The 17394-nt window shown below is 43.6% G+C and overlaps 1 protein-coding gene across 1 annotated transcript; it reads left to right on the top strand.

Annotated features, from left to right (window-relative positions):
* The first annotated feature begins 989 nt into the window (after positions 1 to 989).
* On the top strand, positions 990 to 13303 carry LOC137646090 (uncharacterized). The gene is made up of 4 exons (XM_068379279.1): positions 990 to 1104; positions 2177 to 2238; positions 2428 to 2523; positions 12177 to 13303. The coding sequence occupies exons 1-4, from the start codon at positions 990 to 992 to the stop codon at positions 12588 to 12590; spliced, it is 687 nt and encodes a 228-aa protein (XP_068235380.1). The 3' UTR covers positions 12591 to 13303.
* The last annotated feature ends 4091 nt before the right edge of the window (positions 13304 to 17394 follow it).

Below are 17394 nucleotides of genomic sequence, written 5' to 3'. Positions count from 1 at the left end.
GTCTTTCAGCCTGTTCTTAAACACTGGATTGACCATTGAGGCAAATTGAAGGCCCAAAATCTCCAGTTGTCGTTTGGAAGAGCAGCAGCTCAAAACAAAGGATCTAACCCTGCTTAGAATTCTTTGCCGAGATACTTTTGTAAGGCTTGGTGTGGCATTTGCCATATTCCATTTTAGACCTAACCACTGGAATATCCTTCTCGGAATTAGTCTTGACTTTGTGAAGTTGATCAGGAGAACCTGCAAAACCTGATTTTGTGTATTTAAGGTATAATAATTCTTTTGTCTCTGCCTAAGCCAGCCAATCATCTAATTAAGCTATGATCTGGAACTCCCTGCAACCACAGAAGTTTCATTACTGTACTACCTTAGTAGCTTTTTAAACACTCTTGGGGCAATTTTGTACCTGTACACCTCCCTTCCTGAACCGAAACCCCAGGTGAGGTCGGAAGTGGTGGGCTATAGGGACATGCCAATAAGTGTTTTTTATATATATATATAGTACAGGTACAAACCCCTCTGTGTAGTAATTGATGGACATGCCGGGTGGTCATCATTTTGAATGTATCACACCTGATGTGTTTTTGAGGAAAGACAAGTCAAAGATCACTCATATTCCTGGAGAGTCTTTCTTTTATACACTGTATAGCTTGCCCTTGAATTTTAGAAACCTGTATCTTTCTATGACTCCTTTCTTCAACAACTTGCTTACAAAGGAGTTTAGTTCTAGGTTCGTGGCCTGATGAAACTTATGGCATGAAGGAGTTTTGTTATCCACAACCAACCGAGACCCATTGACACTACTCTTTGCCCACCAAGAAAAGGTCAAACATTCCTAAAAATTATGGAGACGACCACCAACTCGAAGCTCCTCAGTTGCGAAATCCTCTTCCTCTATGTGGTTTACTAGTTTCTCTGTTTCCTTTGGATGATTAATGGTCTCCCCTTACCCTAAAGCCAAAGTTTGATTGGCCATTGAGTTGGGCCTCATGATTAACACAGTCAAAGGTCCCACTGAAATGGAAGCCAATCATACAAATTTCCTGACCACAATCAAGGAATTTCTGTACAGCATTGGAAACTGTAAGAAGAGCATCACATGCTGTAAGGCCTTTGCAGAAGCCAAACTGCAAACTAGGGAACAGATTATTACCTTTATTTAGACGTTTTTATCAAAAGACGTTCAAAACCTTTAGATAATATGGAAGTAATTGAAATTGGGTAGTAATCAACAGGGCTAGAGGTACCACCACAAACACAATTACCTAATGGAGTAACATTATCGATTCTCCAACAAATGCAAAAAGAACTTGGTAACTTGCAGAAAATATCACAACTTAGGAGTTAAGAAATCAGTAGTCTTTACAAAAGACCATCCGTCTACCAAGGCCCTTCCCTTAATTTTGGGGAGTAGCCGACATCTAAAAAAGAGCAAAGGTGTACTTTTCTTCTCTTAGCTCCTCCCAGCCTGATAAGGGATTTAGCCGAGTTTGGTTGGTACTGCTAGGGTGCTACAGCCCACCCTGCCCCATTATTCACCACAAATGAAGCTTCATCTGCTGAGTCCCCTACTGCTGCTACCTCAGTGGTTACCAAAGCAACTGGAGGAAGCAGCTGGCCCTTTTTGGGACTGCTATAATTGCTCACCATTCATCACCATTTCTAGCACGCTCTTTTGCCTCTCTCACATCTATCCTCCTACCACCTAATCAAGTTAACAGCTCAAAACACAAAGGAAACTTGATGTTAGTTCAGAGAAAAAGCCAGGGAAAACTAGGCTAGATGATTACAGCAAGGATGACGACAATATTGACAAACTTTTAAACAATTCACATACTCAGCCAACTTACGATAGCGATGAGCTTGATAAGCTCTTAACATCACTAGCATCCTTTGTTTAAGTTCAGTAGTCCAGTTAATCCTCTCTTAAAATCAGTAATTCCCTCCCCAAGTTAAGTAGTGTTAATAGTGTTTCCTTTAGTAAGGGTTATGAAAATTTGCTGCATAGTACAGATTGGAAAGCCTCTCACAAGCCTCAAATTCTTTAATTACTTTATACCCTTCTTCTGTTAAACCCTTGCTAGCTGCAATCCTAGTTGCTCTATAAGACATCTATATTGTGAGGCATAAGACAAGAGTTGGAAGTCTGATCCTTATATCCCTTGACTTGATAAAGTACATCCTCCCAAACAACCTCATGTTTCTCATGGGGATGTTGTGGCATATCATATAAATCTTGTAAATCTTAATGGGGGTGAACAAAGTTTCAACTACTCATATATATTAAATTTTAGTTTTAAATATTTTGTATAATTTATTTTAAATATTTTATATCAAATTTATTTTAAATCTTTGGTATCAAATTTGTTTTAAATTGCTTAATTATATGATTAATACAGTATATTTTTTTCCTTTTCACAACCACAGTGTGTACCTTGGGCATTCTGGGATGGCAAAGTATTCCACAGTTTGTACATACGTGCTAAAAATGGAGCAAAAGTAGAGGATCTATGTGAACACAAGGTGAGTAAATATTATATGAAATTTATGCAATGCAATTTCTTTGGCAAACTTCTACCTTTTTAGACATTTACTATCAATGTTATTTCCTGACAATACATAAAAGGGGATATCATTTTAAATACAGTATACAGTATCTCATTTTTCTTGTGATTATATCATGATAGACTCAAAGATAATTAAGCATGGATTTTGAGTGGTTCTTTCATCAGTTGATTCATATGTGAGTAAGCAAATCTTACTGAATTGCAACTGCCAATGGTTCTTGCTGAAAGTATTAAAAAAAATTGCTTAGCACTGTAGTATATTAACTTGTTTGCATCATGAACTATCTGACGTTTCACATGCTGTCATTAATTCCAGTCCATAAGCCTATCTATGTCTATGTAGCCCTACTTTTGGTTGTGACAAACAGGACTTATTTATAATCATCATAGTCAAGTCTGGGTTCTTGAATTAGATGGCTGAACATGGAAGATCATTGTCAGGTTCTTTTGATCTTAATTAAATGCATGAAATTTGAGATTGGAGATATGGGATTTCGAGCCATAATGCCTGGTGCTGATGTTGAGGAGGCCATTTATTGCTAAAATAATCATGGGTCATAAGCCCAGAAGTCAGGAGACAGCCATGAGGTATCTGTCTTACTCTTGGATTTTCAAAGGTAAGTAAAAGATTACCATGCTAACATGACTGCCTAGTTCCTGTAACTGTGAGGCACATATTGAATTCTCCAGTCTCAAGGATCATAGAAGGAGATGCCTTTCTAAGACTAGAGATGAAGGTGGCAAATACATTCATAGCAAAGTGCTTGTTTGAGTCGTTATACTGTATATAGTATGTTGTCAGTGGTATTGTCAATTCTTTCTAGTGCTGAATGTCTGCAAAAGATCTAATTATGTTTATATTTTTTAAACTTATTTCAGAAGGTTGCCAGGCCAAATAGAAGGGCCAAGGAAGCTTTGTGGCTGATCAACCAGTTGTTTTATCTTTTCTTTCCCCTCGCTGGCATTGAGAAACCCTCAAACTTATGGTCCCAGACTGCTGGATTCTGTGTTTTTGCTACTAAAGAAGGGACGAACCTGAAGGAGAGCTCCCGCCACCCCTTCGAATGAGAGACTTCGTAGGACAACCCATGGATTTCTCCTACTCTCTTAGCTGAGGCCAAGGCCAACAAGAAAACCGTCTTGAGAGTGAGATCCCTGTCCACTATGTCCTTCAGGGGTTCAAACGGTGGTTCACTTAGCATTTTCAATACTCTTGCCACGTCCCATTGCGGTACCCTGGAGGCTTGCGGAGGGCATGCTTGTTCGAAGCTCCTGATGAGCATAGAGATATGCCTAGAGGAGCCCAGATCAATGCCCTTCAGGAGGAAAACTAGGCCCAAGGCTGCACGGACTCCCTTGATGGCCGGTATTGACATGCCCACCTCGTCTCTGAGGTGTACGAGGAAATCCGCAATATCCGGAACCGAGGCTTTTAGAGGCTTGATGTTCTTTGAGGCACACCATTTCGTGAAAGTAGCCCATTTTGCCTGGTAGACCGCTGCTGAAGATCGCCTCAGATAACGCGACATCTTTTCAGCTGTTCCTGCCGAATATCCTTCCTTCCTCAGGAGTCGCTCGATAGTCTCCAAGCGTGAAGGCGAAGAGAACGAGGATTGTCGTGGAACCTTTGGAAGTGTGGTTGCCGCAGTAGGTCTGGTCTGTCGGGCAGAGGCCACGGGGGAAGACACGCTAGATCTCTTAGATTCGCGAACCACTCTCTCCGGCCACCAGGGCGCTACCAAAGTCATCCTTAAGTTGTGAGCTGTCCTTACTCTGTTGAGCACTTGCCTAATCAATGCAAAGGGAGGAAAAGCGTACACGTCGAGATTGTCCCATTTGTGTTGAAAAGCGTCCTCCAATGCCGCTTTTGGGTCTGGGACAGGAGAACAAAATACGGGGAGTTGTGTGTTCAGTCTGGTTGCAAAGAGATCCATCAGCGGCGAACCCCATTTCCGAATGATGAGCCTGGCTACTCCTGGGAGAAGAGACCACTCGGTACCCACTACCTGGCCCATCCTGCTGAGCCCGTCGGCTAGGACATTCCTTTTGCCTGGAATGAACCTTGCTGAAATCACGATTTGTTCTGACTCGGCCCAATCCAGGATCTCCAACGCGAGATCGCACAACTCCTTCGATTTGAGACCTCCGTGTTTCTTTATGTACGCTACTACAGTGGCGTTGTCGCACATCAATGCCACTGTTTCCCCTTAGAAGATCTACGAACTGTAGGCACGCTTCTCGGACTGCCTTCATCTCTAGGACGTTGATGTGTTGTGCTTTCTCTGCTTCCGTCCAAGATCCTCTTGCTGACTTGTTGAGGAGGTGTGCCCCCACCCCTCCTGGGAGGCGTCTGTGAAGAGAAGCATCTCGGGGGGCTCGGTTGCGAAGGGCATTTGCCAGATATTGCCACCACTCCAGGGATTGTTTTGCCTCCGGAAGAACGGGAATTAACTTGTAGGGTGAGTCTAACTGGCTCCAGAGCCCCTTCAGGTTCCATTGGATGCTCCTGAGTCTGAGCCTCCCTTGGGGAACCAGTTTCTCTAATGACACTAGGTGACCTATCAACCTCTGCCAGTCTTTGGCTCTCCTGGGCTGTCCCAAAAGGAAAGGCTGGAGGATCTGGTCTAGGTTGTTCAACCTCTCCTCCGACGGAAAGGCTCTCACTAGGCGGGAGTCTAGCACTATCCCCAAGTAAGTCATTCTGGTGGAGGGAGACAGATGCGATTTCTCCAGGTTGATCGTGATACCCAGAACTTTGCAGAATTGTATTAGTTTCACGCCTTGCTCCTTCAAAACTACCTCTGAGGAGGAAAGGAGTAACCAGTCGCCCAGGTATCGAATGAGGCGAATACCCCGCACGTGAGCCCACACAGAGACTGTCGTGAAGACACTCGTGAATACCTGGGGCGCTGCTGACAATCCGAAGCAGAGGGTCTTGAACTGCAGGATCTGGGTACCCCACTTCACCCGGAGAAACTTCCTGCTTGAGGGGTGGATAGGGATTTGAAGATACGCGTCCTTGAGGTCTATGGACATCATGAAGTCCCCTTCCCTCAAGGACTGCAGGACCGACTTTGGGGTGTCCATCTTGAAGTCGGTCTTGCACACAAACTTGTTGAGGGCTGACAGATCTATCACCGGTCTCCAACCCCACGTCGCTTTCTCCACCAGAAAGAGACGACTGTAGAAGCCTGGGCCCGGATGTAGGACCGTTTCCACCGCACCTTTTTCCAACATCGCGGATACTTCCTCCTGCAGGGTTGCTCTCTTCAAGGGGTCCTTGGGTGCTAGCCACTCCGCCCGGCTGGCTGGAATCAGGGGAGGCGGTTCTGCTAAGAATGGTAGTCTGTAACCTTCCTTCAACACCGATACTGTCCAGGGTTCCGCACCGTGGTCCTTCCATGCTTGCCAAAAATGTCTGAGGCATCCCCCAACCTGAGGCTTGGGCAGGAGTAGGGGGCCTCCCACCCTGTCTCCTTCTGGAGGAACGACCTGAACGCCCTCTCCTGTAAGCTGAGTAGGACGTTCTAAACGAGGCAGGTGCTGCCGGAGCTCCTCTAAGGGGGGGCTGCGGTGGTTGAGCCCAAGAGGTAGATGGGGCGTCTCTCCTCGTCTGGCTAGGAGAGGCTCGAGAAGTAGAGGGTCCATCCGACGTTGTCCTCCTGTAAGCGGGTCTCCTCATGGAGTGAGGTCTGGGCCCACTCACTTCTTTCCTCTTCATGACTTTCTCCATGATTTCCTCCATTTGTTTCAAAGGAAATAGAGAGTCACCCCACACGGGCAGGCTCCTCAAAGCCCTTGCTTCTCTGTCAGGGATTTTCCGGGATAGCTTGGTCAGGACCGTATCCCTTCTCCTAAGAATCCAGTTGGCCGACTGGGCAAGAGACTGGAATGTCAAGAACTTCAGTGTCCTTCCCCCGGAGATGATGAGTTCCTTCAGGAGGGCCTGATTCGCTGGGTCTGTCAAGTCATAGGTGACTTGGATACCCACCAGAGTAGACGCCCACCAGTCCAACCAGGAGGCGACGTTGACTAAGTCTTTAGACATCTCCTCCATCATCGTCGCCTCTGACTGGGAGAAACAAATCGGGGCTGACGAGGCTCTGTCCTCCGGGGCACCCTGACCTAACACTTCAAGGGAGGCCTCCATCTTGCAGGCTCCCGGTTGCTGCCCCTCCGGCACATAAAATTTACTCTGGGACCTTAGCCCCTGGAGTAATTTGGAGGCACTCTGGGATTTGGGGGCTTCGGCATTGCCCGCCACAACCTTGTCCACGTGTGTACTCCCCAGAACCATGTCCTTGGCCACAGGCAGCGCTAAGGAGGGTTTTTGCTGTACGGGGGCCTCCATTAGACAATTGAGGCTGGAAAGCCAGGCATCTTCGTCGGTGGGAACAGGCTCCTCGATCCTGTGATGCCTCCGTATGAGGCCTACAGTGAACCCTCGCTACTTCGCGGTTCGACCATCGCGGATTCACCACTTCGCGGATTTTTTTCATAACCCATGTCTATACATATATTGCGGATTTTCCGGAAATATCGAAAATACCGCGATGTGACCGATGGTGCGAGATTGGAGAAAGTAAGGAAAATTGAATCATGATTGATTTTCAATATAAATGAAACTTTGAGGAGCAACAAAGATATCATTTGTTAGAGAGATAGAGAGAGGTAAGTAATGGGAGGTAGTGAAAAGTAGCCCAGAGAGAGAGGGGGGTTTAAATGTAATAAACAAAAAAATTTGATAGGTTATAACACATTGGTGCTTATGTAATATCAACTGTATACTGTAGACGGTTTGAATAAGTTAAGAAATGGTATAAATGATACTTTGTTAGTGTATTCGTACACACTCAAGAGCGGCAGCTAGATGACAGCTGATCTAATCACAGCCAAAAGTAAAAAAAAAAAAGTCAACAATACTCGATTTTTAAAACACACCCGAAATTTAAAAACAAAAGTACACGCTTTCTTAATGTGCAATTAACTATTTAAAGAGTGGCAATTTTCTAGAATAAAATGATATTTCCCAAAAAATAGTGGTTTGCTGATGAAATCGGATGCCCTATTTTTAGCTATGATTGAAATGGATGTAGACTCGGCCTAATTATTTCGTTTCGTATTTAATTGACACTAAGAAAACTAATTTTAGTTTCTTCATCTAAATGTAAGTATTGTATAACACGAAGAGAGAGAGAGAGAGAGAGAGAGAGAGAGAGAGAGAGAGAGAGAGAGAGAGAGAGAGAGAGAGAGAGAGAGAGAGAGAGAATGAATCAGCTGTTGTAATCAAATGGCGTGTTTTTGTTTCGTGAGAATTTCATCGCCACGACTTTAACAACAACATACTGTACTGAACTTTACAGTATTATACAGACTACTGTAATATGATAAAGTAAAATATTTGTAATCTATTTTATATGAAATGGGGCTATTTTTGTTTTGTTTAAAATTTACATTTACGTATGTAAAACAACTCTCTCTCTCTCTCTCTCTCTCTCTCTCTCTCTCTCTCGTAGATTGTTTTCCTGCTTTGCTACGTATGTATGATTTTATATAGATACGGTAAATAATATTTGTAATAACATATTTTATAAAAGCTTTTACTGTAATATCATTATTTATCACTTTCATCATGCGGGTTAAATTCCTTAGTTTGTTTACTGAGCGTACTTTATGACGCCGTCGTTTCAGGCGGCGTCATAAAGAAAAAAATTTCATTTGGAAGTCCTAAGAAAAATTAAGTAAAACATTAGTAATAACCAAATCAACATACTGTACTGAATAATCAATATAATTGATGCAAAAACTAACCTATAAACAGATGTGTAAATGCGTCTGTTTCTTCATTAGGATCAGAGATAAACGTAAACAAAACATTGGTTGCCATTTTTTATCGTGCTTTTTGGCGTTTAGGAAACGCATGATATAAAGTCGCCTTTAATATTTGTGCCTGTTTTAGTTTAGGGTACTGTATTACATGCATTAAGTGTTCTGTACATTAAAGGGTAGTTTGTTAACAGTACTACGTACAAGGGAAGGTTTTAAAAGTCTGAATATACATGTTAAATAAATAGGTAAATATGGTGTTACTACTTCGCGGATTTTCACCTATCGCGGCCGCGTCTGGAACCTATCTACCGCGATAAACGAGGGTTCACTGTATAACCTTCCGATAGGCTGAATCCTCGGTTGGAGAACCTTCCCCGTCGCCGACCGCGCCCTCCGTCTGAAGCTGAGGCGATGGTCCGACGGGCACCTCCGTCTGTCGCTGGGGTTCTGACTCGACGGGCACCTCCATGTGGCGGTAAGGGGCTGTGCCGACGGGCATCTCCGCACCAGGCCTGGGTCTTGGGACGGACACCGCCGTGTCGGCGAGGTCTTCCGTCCTTAACATGTCCTTCGACAAAGAGGGTGAGACTTCCGTGGGCTTGCCCGACGGAGGAAGTCGTCCCTGCGAATCCACTGGTCGAGTCAATTTTGCTGACTCGACGAGGCTGCCCGTCCGAAAAAGCGACTCCTTCCGCTGTGCGGGTTGAGTCGGTTGTTTCGCGGCCTTACGCCTGTCTGAAGAGGTCCTTTCGTTCTGGTCCTTACGAGGGTCAAACCTGTGGCTGGCAGAGGGCCTCCTTGGAGAACCGTCTCTGGACCGCCGACTCGCAGAGCTCAGGATAGCAGCGAAGTCCGCGAGCTTCCTGCGGGGGACGAGGACCCATTCTTCTTTGGGAGACCTACTCCTCCTGTATTTCTTCCTCGGGGACCTGGAATGCCTTCTTCTATATCTCGACCTCGAACGCGACCTCTAATGGGAACGTCTGCTCCTGGATCTATCCCTCCTCCGGCAGCGCCTCCTCCGCACTTCTCCCTTCGAAGAGAACGATGGACCTGCCGCTGAAGACTCCGACGACTCTGCATAACACGACCGAGGGGCAGGCGCATGGGGAATGGAGGTCTTTGTGATCTGTTGGGTTCCCGAGGTCGAAGGTTGTAGAAACATGTCAGGAACCGCCGAAAGAGGAGCTGGGGGGGAGTTCGGTCGCACCACGTTGGGGAACCAGGAACCAAGGCCATCTTCCATCCTCAACGGGGACCTACCTGGAGTTTTCGGGAGCCTCCATCCGAAGGGCTCCGCTACCGTCGAGTCCATCTTATCTTGGGTGCCATCAGCTGCCGAGGTACCTGAAACACAGGCCCATGAAGCGGGCGAAGAGACAGGGACATTATTACCCCACATGGGGTCATCAGAGGAGATGTGCCCTCCATGCACAAGGGCAGAGTCTCCAAGACCCCCAGTAAAAGCACTTTCAGGACCCCCACTTGCCTGCGAAGATTCAGCAACCCCAACATCACGAAGACTAGACTCCTGGGGAAGAGCAATCGGCGTCTTCCCCACAATGGACTTACCTCGTCCCCTACTCTGGGTAGGGGAAGAAGGAACAGAAACATCGTCAGACTTCCCTCCTGGCGATGTCAAGGGAGAAGAGGTGCTCGCCTTCCTGGGGGATCGCTTAGCGGACTTCCTTTTTCGTACTAAAACGAACCCACTGGATCTCACTCCAAGACACACACTCCGGGCACGTGTCTGCTGGCGAGCACACTTTACCCCTACAGGAAGAGCAAAGAGAAGGGGGTCAACCTCCGGCTTGGACAAAAACGCTCCACACGACTTCCCGGCTCTAGGCCCAGGACAACGGCGGGCCTGTTCCATAATGCACAACACAACACCGAAAGACACAGGAACGCAGGGAAAGGATAAGGAACACACTTGGGAAAGCACAAGGGAATCAAGCGAACACGCGAGAACACAAGGGAAAGCACAGGGATACCACGCGGGAGACATGTGGGACACACGAGTCGGGGGGACAAAGGGTCGCACAGAGAATGGAGAGCGGCGGGATGGTATCACGACGCGACCAGAGAACTTACTAGGGAGCGAGACCCAAGCTAACACGCGACCTGGCTCGGGACTAGCCTCAGGGCACGTATCCTTCCGCCTGGGGTAGTCCTCACAGAAAATGGAAGTAGGGTAAACTACACAAAACTGGTCGGTTGAGAGGAGATTCCAGGTACCTCCTAAGAAAATAGTTCGAGGTAAGTCTCTGTGTTGGAACAACAATGAATTGGCATCCTTTCCAGAAGATCATAACCAGCCTCTTAATGGTCCAATCCAAATGCTATGTCAGGAAAACTCTCCTTAATTGCAGGTGATAGAGTAGATAGATAATAATCCATGGCACCATCACTCAAACCAGAAACAGAGGCTGTACCAAGTACTCTCCAATCTTGAAAACAGGTTTGAGTTCAGCCCTGCTTATACTCAGTGAAAAGGAGCACCACACAGCAGAGCAAGGCCTAGAGTTGTGCTTCTTTCCATATTGAGAGATACCATTAGGCTGTGCCTGTCAATATTTTGTTGTGGACCAGAAAAAGCAAGAGACAGTGAAGGTAGGGACAGCCCTCTATCCAAGCAAGAAGAATGATACCACCAGAGGTGTCTAATTTTGAAGAGCCAATGATGTCTATATGACTCAGAGAAGGACAATGCAAGGGAATCCCCTCCTGAACCACAGGAAGGTGGGTACAGACGGTAGAGGGAATGTGACCACTGACTTAAGAATATTATTTTGGTTGGGAGGATCTTGGCTGAAGTCAGAAGTCCCTTCAAAGCTCTCTCAGGTATTGCTGGAATACTGTACCAAAAAAAGCTACCAGTTCTTGAATGGCACATTATGATCAGCGAGAGCCACAAGTTCTTTAATGACATTAATCATAATTGGTAATGGACAGATCAGGCAGTCTCACTTCTATTTCCCATTACTTTCAAGTCCATAAGCAACTGCAGTAGAAACAGTGGGTTAGGTTTTGAATAAGGTTCTTTGACAACATTAGGGAATACTACTGCATGAACCAGCCTCCTTCCTGCCATCATAAAGGGAACCCTTCAAACATAAGTATTAAAAAAAAAGGGATCCGGCACATCCAACAAATCTTCCACATTCTTTCTTTACCTAAACACTTCTAACTTCCCCATACATTATTTAAATAGTCATATGTTTAGCCAGGCAGTAGTAATCCCAAACAAGTATATAACCCATATTCAAAGAAAAAATTCAATAGTGAAGGAAGTTATGAAGAGCAATAGCACATCCTTATTGAAGATTGCTAAAGACAAAAGTGAGTGTACTCAGTTTTGTAGGAGGGTAAGTGTATTTCTCTTTACTAATGTGTAGTTACCGGACTGCATTGTTACATTTCAGTGGCCATTCTAGCTTGTTGGGAACATTTAAATTTGTTGTAGTAATGGTTGAAATAATAGGAAAGTTGAGTAAAAAGTAAAGTTTTAGCAAGGAAAGGTTTTGCATGATTTCTGTTACATAGGTTAAGTGTGCAGTACATTGGTAAGAAATTAATCAGCATATGTAAAGTAGAAGGTTTGATAGATGAAAGATATTTTTTGGGGGCAAGATTGAAATGTCGTGAGAAAGTGACGTTTGAGGAAGGAAAGGTTATGCATATCAAACTGTTGCAGAAAAGTGAATTGTAAATTAGTAGGTTGTAGGTACCTCATTTATGAGTACAGTATTTTTCTTTTATTTATCCTTATTTTTTCAGGATGACGTTCTGAAAACCTTTATGGAATTGAAAACCTTAATTCTACCCCATATGCCACCACCACTTTCTATTGCCAAGACTGCAAACTCTCCCGAACATCTTAGCAACACACCACAAGGTAGCCCGAAGAAGAAACCCAACTTAGGAACTGATGGATTGATGTCACCACCAAGTACTCCAGGCCTTGAGCCTCCTACTTCTCTAGCAATCACTAAAAATATTCCTGGTAATCCTATCCACTCACGAGGTTCATCCCCTGCCATATCGCCTAGCTCACCTCATACTCATAAGATAGGCAAAACAGGCCAGAAATCGCCACTCCCTGTAGCCAAGTCATCTGCAGCCAAATCCCCAACAACCAAGAATCCAATAGCAAAGTCACCCGCTAAATCTCCAAAAAAGATGGCTTCATGATCACTGAATAAAAAATACAGATCATTTGTTGGTATCTCACAACTGCAGTGGATAAATTGTTTATGGTCAACTATAAGAGGACAAATTTTCTCTCACTGTTTATTGCATGCTTCATCGATTCATAGCTTTGGCATAGAATATTTCCATTTAAACCACCATATGAAGTGGATAAGCACAACTTTTTATTAGGTGTCAAGTTCGTTGCGAGATGATTTCAACTTTTTTTCATCTGGGGAGTTTGAGACTAGTGTGTCCTTCAAGTGTTTCTTTGCCTCTTTTATGAAATTTAATTGTAGTCTTTGAGTGCATGCAATATAATTGGCATAATAGTATTTGCCTTATAGGTTAACAACAAGCCTTTTCCATGCTGCTCGTCCATGTAAACCTGAATGGATTTTCAATTAATGTGAATACAGTAGAGGATAGATCAGTATCTCCATACTTTAATTGTTATCTAAATAGGTAGAGATGTGTAGCTTCATCATTAAGAATGGAAAATTATTTCATCATACAATTATTGCTTGCTTCTGAAAAATCATGGAATATGTAAGTTGTGTATTTCTTTTACATTAATGCACTTGTGATGTGTAAAATGTGGTGGTATTATGCAAAATAAAAATTTATTACTGAATTCTTATTACCGTATTTATAATTTGCCAGAATGTTAATAATAAATCTATTAAATGTGATTTAAGAATATATTTTTCATTTCAGTTAAGGCTTTTGATTTTTCCTCCTTTTCAGACTTAAAAGTTAATGTTGTAATGCATATCTAAATAATTAAATAGGAAAGAAGATACTACCATAATAGATATCATAATTAGATATTCCAATCACACTACTGTGGATGAGAATAACTATTAGGCCATAGGCTTAAAAGTATATTTCACCCTGATGTGAATATGATTTACTGTAATAATATATGAGACTATTTCATATAAGACCACCTAACAACTTTGTAAATTTTACAACTAATTTAACCAAAATATACTTCTAAAATTACAAGGATATCGAATTAAAGTTGAAGATTACAAATCTAAAGCCTTCTCTTTTAAATTTTAAGGTAACCACCATTGGTGAAAAGCATAATATAAAATATAAAAATGGTTGGTTTAAATTTAAAGCCAAATACAGGACATTCAAGAAAACTTGATTGTGAAATTTTTCTTGTAAATTTTATGTGTTCTATTCATTATTGCAACACATACTTCATATGTAATGACATTCATTTAAGGCATAATTATATAAAAAAAAAAAAAAAAAATTAAGGTGCAGGCCTAAAATTACCACAAATAGTCATAACATTCAAGTATTATATACTGTATAAAGTTCGACGAGAATGATGCTACCATCTCTCTTCTCATTGAAACCAAACGACAAGCACGCCTGACTTTGGAAAACCAACCAACAGCAGCTAACTAATGTGCTCACAAAGTGGCTGAAGCTGATTGCCAAAGAGGGATTCGTGAAGCCCAGAACACCTGGTGGCAAAGAAAAGCTGCAGAAATACAGAGTTTCGCTGACCAACGTGACCTGCGCAGCTTCTATGCAGCAACAAAGGAAATATTCGGTCCCACACAGTCATCAGTGGGCGGCCTGAAGGACGCGGATGGGGCCACGACCATCACCGACAGCGAGGGCATCCTGGCCAGGTGGAGGTCTCACTTTGAGAACCTCCTCAATGACCAAGCACACACTCCAGACAATCTCCTGCGAATGACCCCGCAGCATCCCGTCCGTCACTGGATGGCACTACCACCCTCCATCCAGGACTTCAACAAGGCCCTGCAGCGCATGAAGCCCGGCAAAGCCCCAAGGCCAGACAACATCCTGTTGGAGCTCCTCACTCACGGTGGCCCCGGATTAAGGAACCGTTTGATGCTCCTTATACTGAAAATATGGGAGACCAAGACCCTCCCCAGTGACTTCCACGATGCAAACATCATTACCATCTTCAAGAAGGGAGACAGGGAGACTTGTAACAACTACCGGGGAATATCACTACTAAGCATCGCGAGTAAGATTTTTGCTCGGATTCTCCTTGACCGCCTCCTTATTCTCACAGAAGACATCCTGCCAGAGTCCCAGTGCGGCTTTCGACCTTCCCGCGGGACCACAGACATGATCCTCTGCACGCAACAACTACAAGAGAAGAGCCTCGAACAACAACAGCCCATAATGTTCATCTTCTGGGATTTGAAAAAGGCCTTCGACAAAGTACCTCGACCTGCCATGTGGGCTGTCCTCAAAAGATATGGCTGCCCACCCGATTTTGTCAAGCTGGTGCGTGCCCTCCATGACGGAATGGTTGGGAGAGTCTGCCACCAGAACTCTCTTTCAGGCCCATTCTCCATCAACGGCAGCCTGAAGCAGGGCTGTGTTCTGGCCCCAAGTGTTTCGCTATACACCGCAGCAATGCTCAACGAGATTCCCCCAGACACACCCTCAGTCGACCTACGTTTCCGCATGGATGGAGGCATTATCAACCTCGCTAGACTCTGCGCCAGAACCAAGATAACTGCAGTATGCTGACGACAATGCCACCCCAGGTCAGACGGCAGAGGACCTGCAGTCGTTAGCTGATGCATACAACTCTGCCTACGAACGTTTTGGGATGCAAGTCAACATAGACAAAACCAAGACCCTCGTCCAACATCCACCAGGACTGATGCTCCCAAACCTCAATACCACAGTGAATGACCAACCGTTAGAACAGGTGGGCCAGTTCTCCTACTTAGGGAGCATCCTAACATCAGCTACCACAAGCAAAAAGGACGTGGAGAACAGGATCAGGGCAGCCCACTCCGCCTTTGGCCGACTCAACTGCCGCGTATTTAACAACCAAGCACTGACAATGACCACCAAAATAATGGTGTTCAGGGCAGTAGTCCTCTCCACACTCCTGTATGCATGTGAAACATGGATGCTATATAGAAGCGATATTAAAAACCTAGAATGCTTCCAACAAATGAAACTGAGGCAGATCTTGAAAATCCCCTGGGAGAGCCACACCACCAACATTGAAGTCTTAGAACGTGCCTCGCTGACAAGCGTGGAGGCCACCATCATCCACCACCGCCTCCGCTGGACAGGACACGTGCATAGGATGGATCCATCTAGGCTCCCAAAGAAGATATTCTACGGAGAACTCACCCAGGGCACCAGACCACGAGGAGCCCTGAAAATGCGCTATAAAGATTAACTAAAGCGCACCCTGCCTCTAACTGACATCAATCCTTCCTCATGGGAAGAAACAGCCAGGGACAGGAAAACCTGGAGGAGTACAGTACACCATGGCACCGTGGACTTCGAGGAGAAGAGCAGACAAAATGAGTAGGCTAGGAAGAAGGAGAGAGCGATTAGAACAGCCCCGCCCACCACCTACCCTCCCCTGTAAACACTGTCCGCAACTCTTCCACCACAGACTAGGACTTAACAGCCACATCAGACATAAGCACCCACCCCAAAGATAGGAGGCTGATGGCTAACGACAGAACCCAATACAGTGATGCCTCAGCATACGAAAGTAATCCATTCAGGATATGGTTTCGTATGCTGATTATTTCGTATCCTGAGTCGCGTTTTACATGTAAATAGCCTAATCCGTTCCAAGCCTTATGAAAAGACACCTTTTCTTTCATAAACACGCCAAACTGTAGTAATAAACATGCAATGTAGCCATTTCTATCATTCAATAATTAACCCAACCGTTAAAAACAGCCTAATCCATTCCAGAAACCACCATGAGATTATTCAATAATGTAGTTATAGCCTAGTTATCCCCTCCAAGCCCTAAGAAAACGGTCCTTTTTCTTTAATACTGTATAAAAGTTACAATACTGTATGTAAAGCATTTGGATCAGTGAAGGTGTATTGTTACCTGTACACCTAAATTAAGGGTTGATACCCTGGAAAAAAAAGGTACAGTTAATTAACAAAAAAGTTGAAACTTACCTTTTGATTGAAATTACTCTCAGCGACGAGTTGGGATCTCGTAAGCTTTTCGTATCTTGAAAATTTTTTCGTACACTGGGGCATAAAAATCTTCGTATCGCTTTTCGTACCCTGAATTTTTCGTAAGCAGAAACTTTCGTATCCAGAGGTATCACTGTACTCGGACACGAGCGGGCGCCGACGACTGTATACAGTACAGTATATAAATTGCAAGATAAACTTGAAAAACTAGTTTTGTCTTACTTAATACTTCTTCTAATTATCAAAAGAGCTTCCAAATGCAAATCAAACTTATTTACAAGTAGACTGGAGGAGATAAAAATATAAGATTTAACTTAATTACACAAAATTTCTAAAGTAAATCAAACATTGAATTGTCATTTCACTTTTTATTATCCTAATGACCTGATGAAATTAATGGGCCAAATAATTTAGAAAATATTTGTCACAAGTCTATACATATGCAATGTTAAATAAAATTAAGTAAGTTCAAGAAGAGATTCCTTACACTATTTAGCATAGGGATCTAAATCTGAAACAAAAATAAATATAAAACAAAAATAAATATAAACTGCTACCAAAGAAAACCAAGCATATTGAATAGGTTTAAACACGAATCTGTCAATGTGCTCCACTACATTTTATCAAGATTACAAGTTTACAAGAGAAAATTCCTTAAGAGCGATTTTCATGACTATTTAGTGGTATACACATTTTTAATTACCATATTTCTTTCATATACAGGATGAAATAAAGTAGAAACATTTCTTTTAATAAAATAAATACTATTGCAATTCAGTATTGTTATTAAATTATTATTTTCATATCAAACTATGATTAGGATTCTGCT

Source organism: Palaemon carinicauda, chromosome 1 (assembly GCF_036898095.1).
Source record: "Palaemon carinicauda isolate YSFRI2023 chromosome 1, ASM3689809v2, whole genome shotgun sequence".
Classification (NCBI taxonomy): domain Eukaryota; kingdom Metazoa; phylum Arthropoda; class Malacostraca; order Decapoda; family Palaemonidae; genus Palaemon; species Palaemon carinicauda.
The sequence above is the reverse complement of the archived record's forward strand: the minus strand, read 5'-3'. Positions and strand labels throughout refer to the sequence as shown.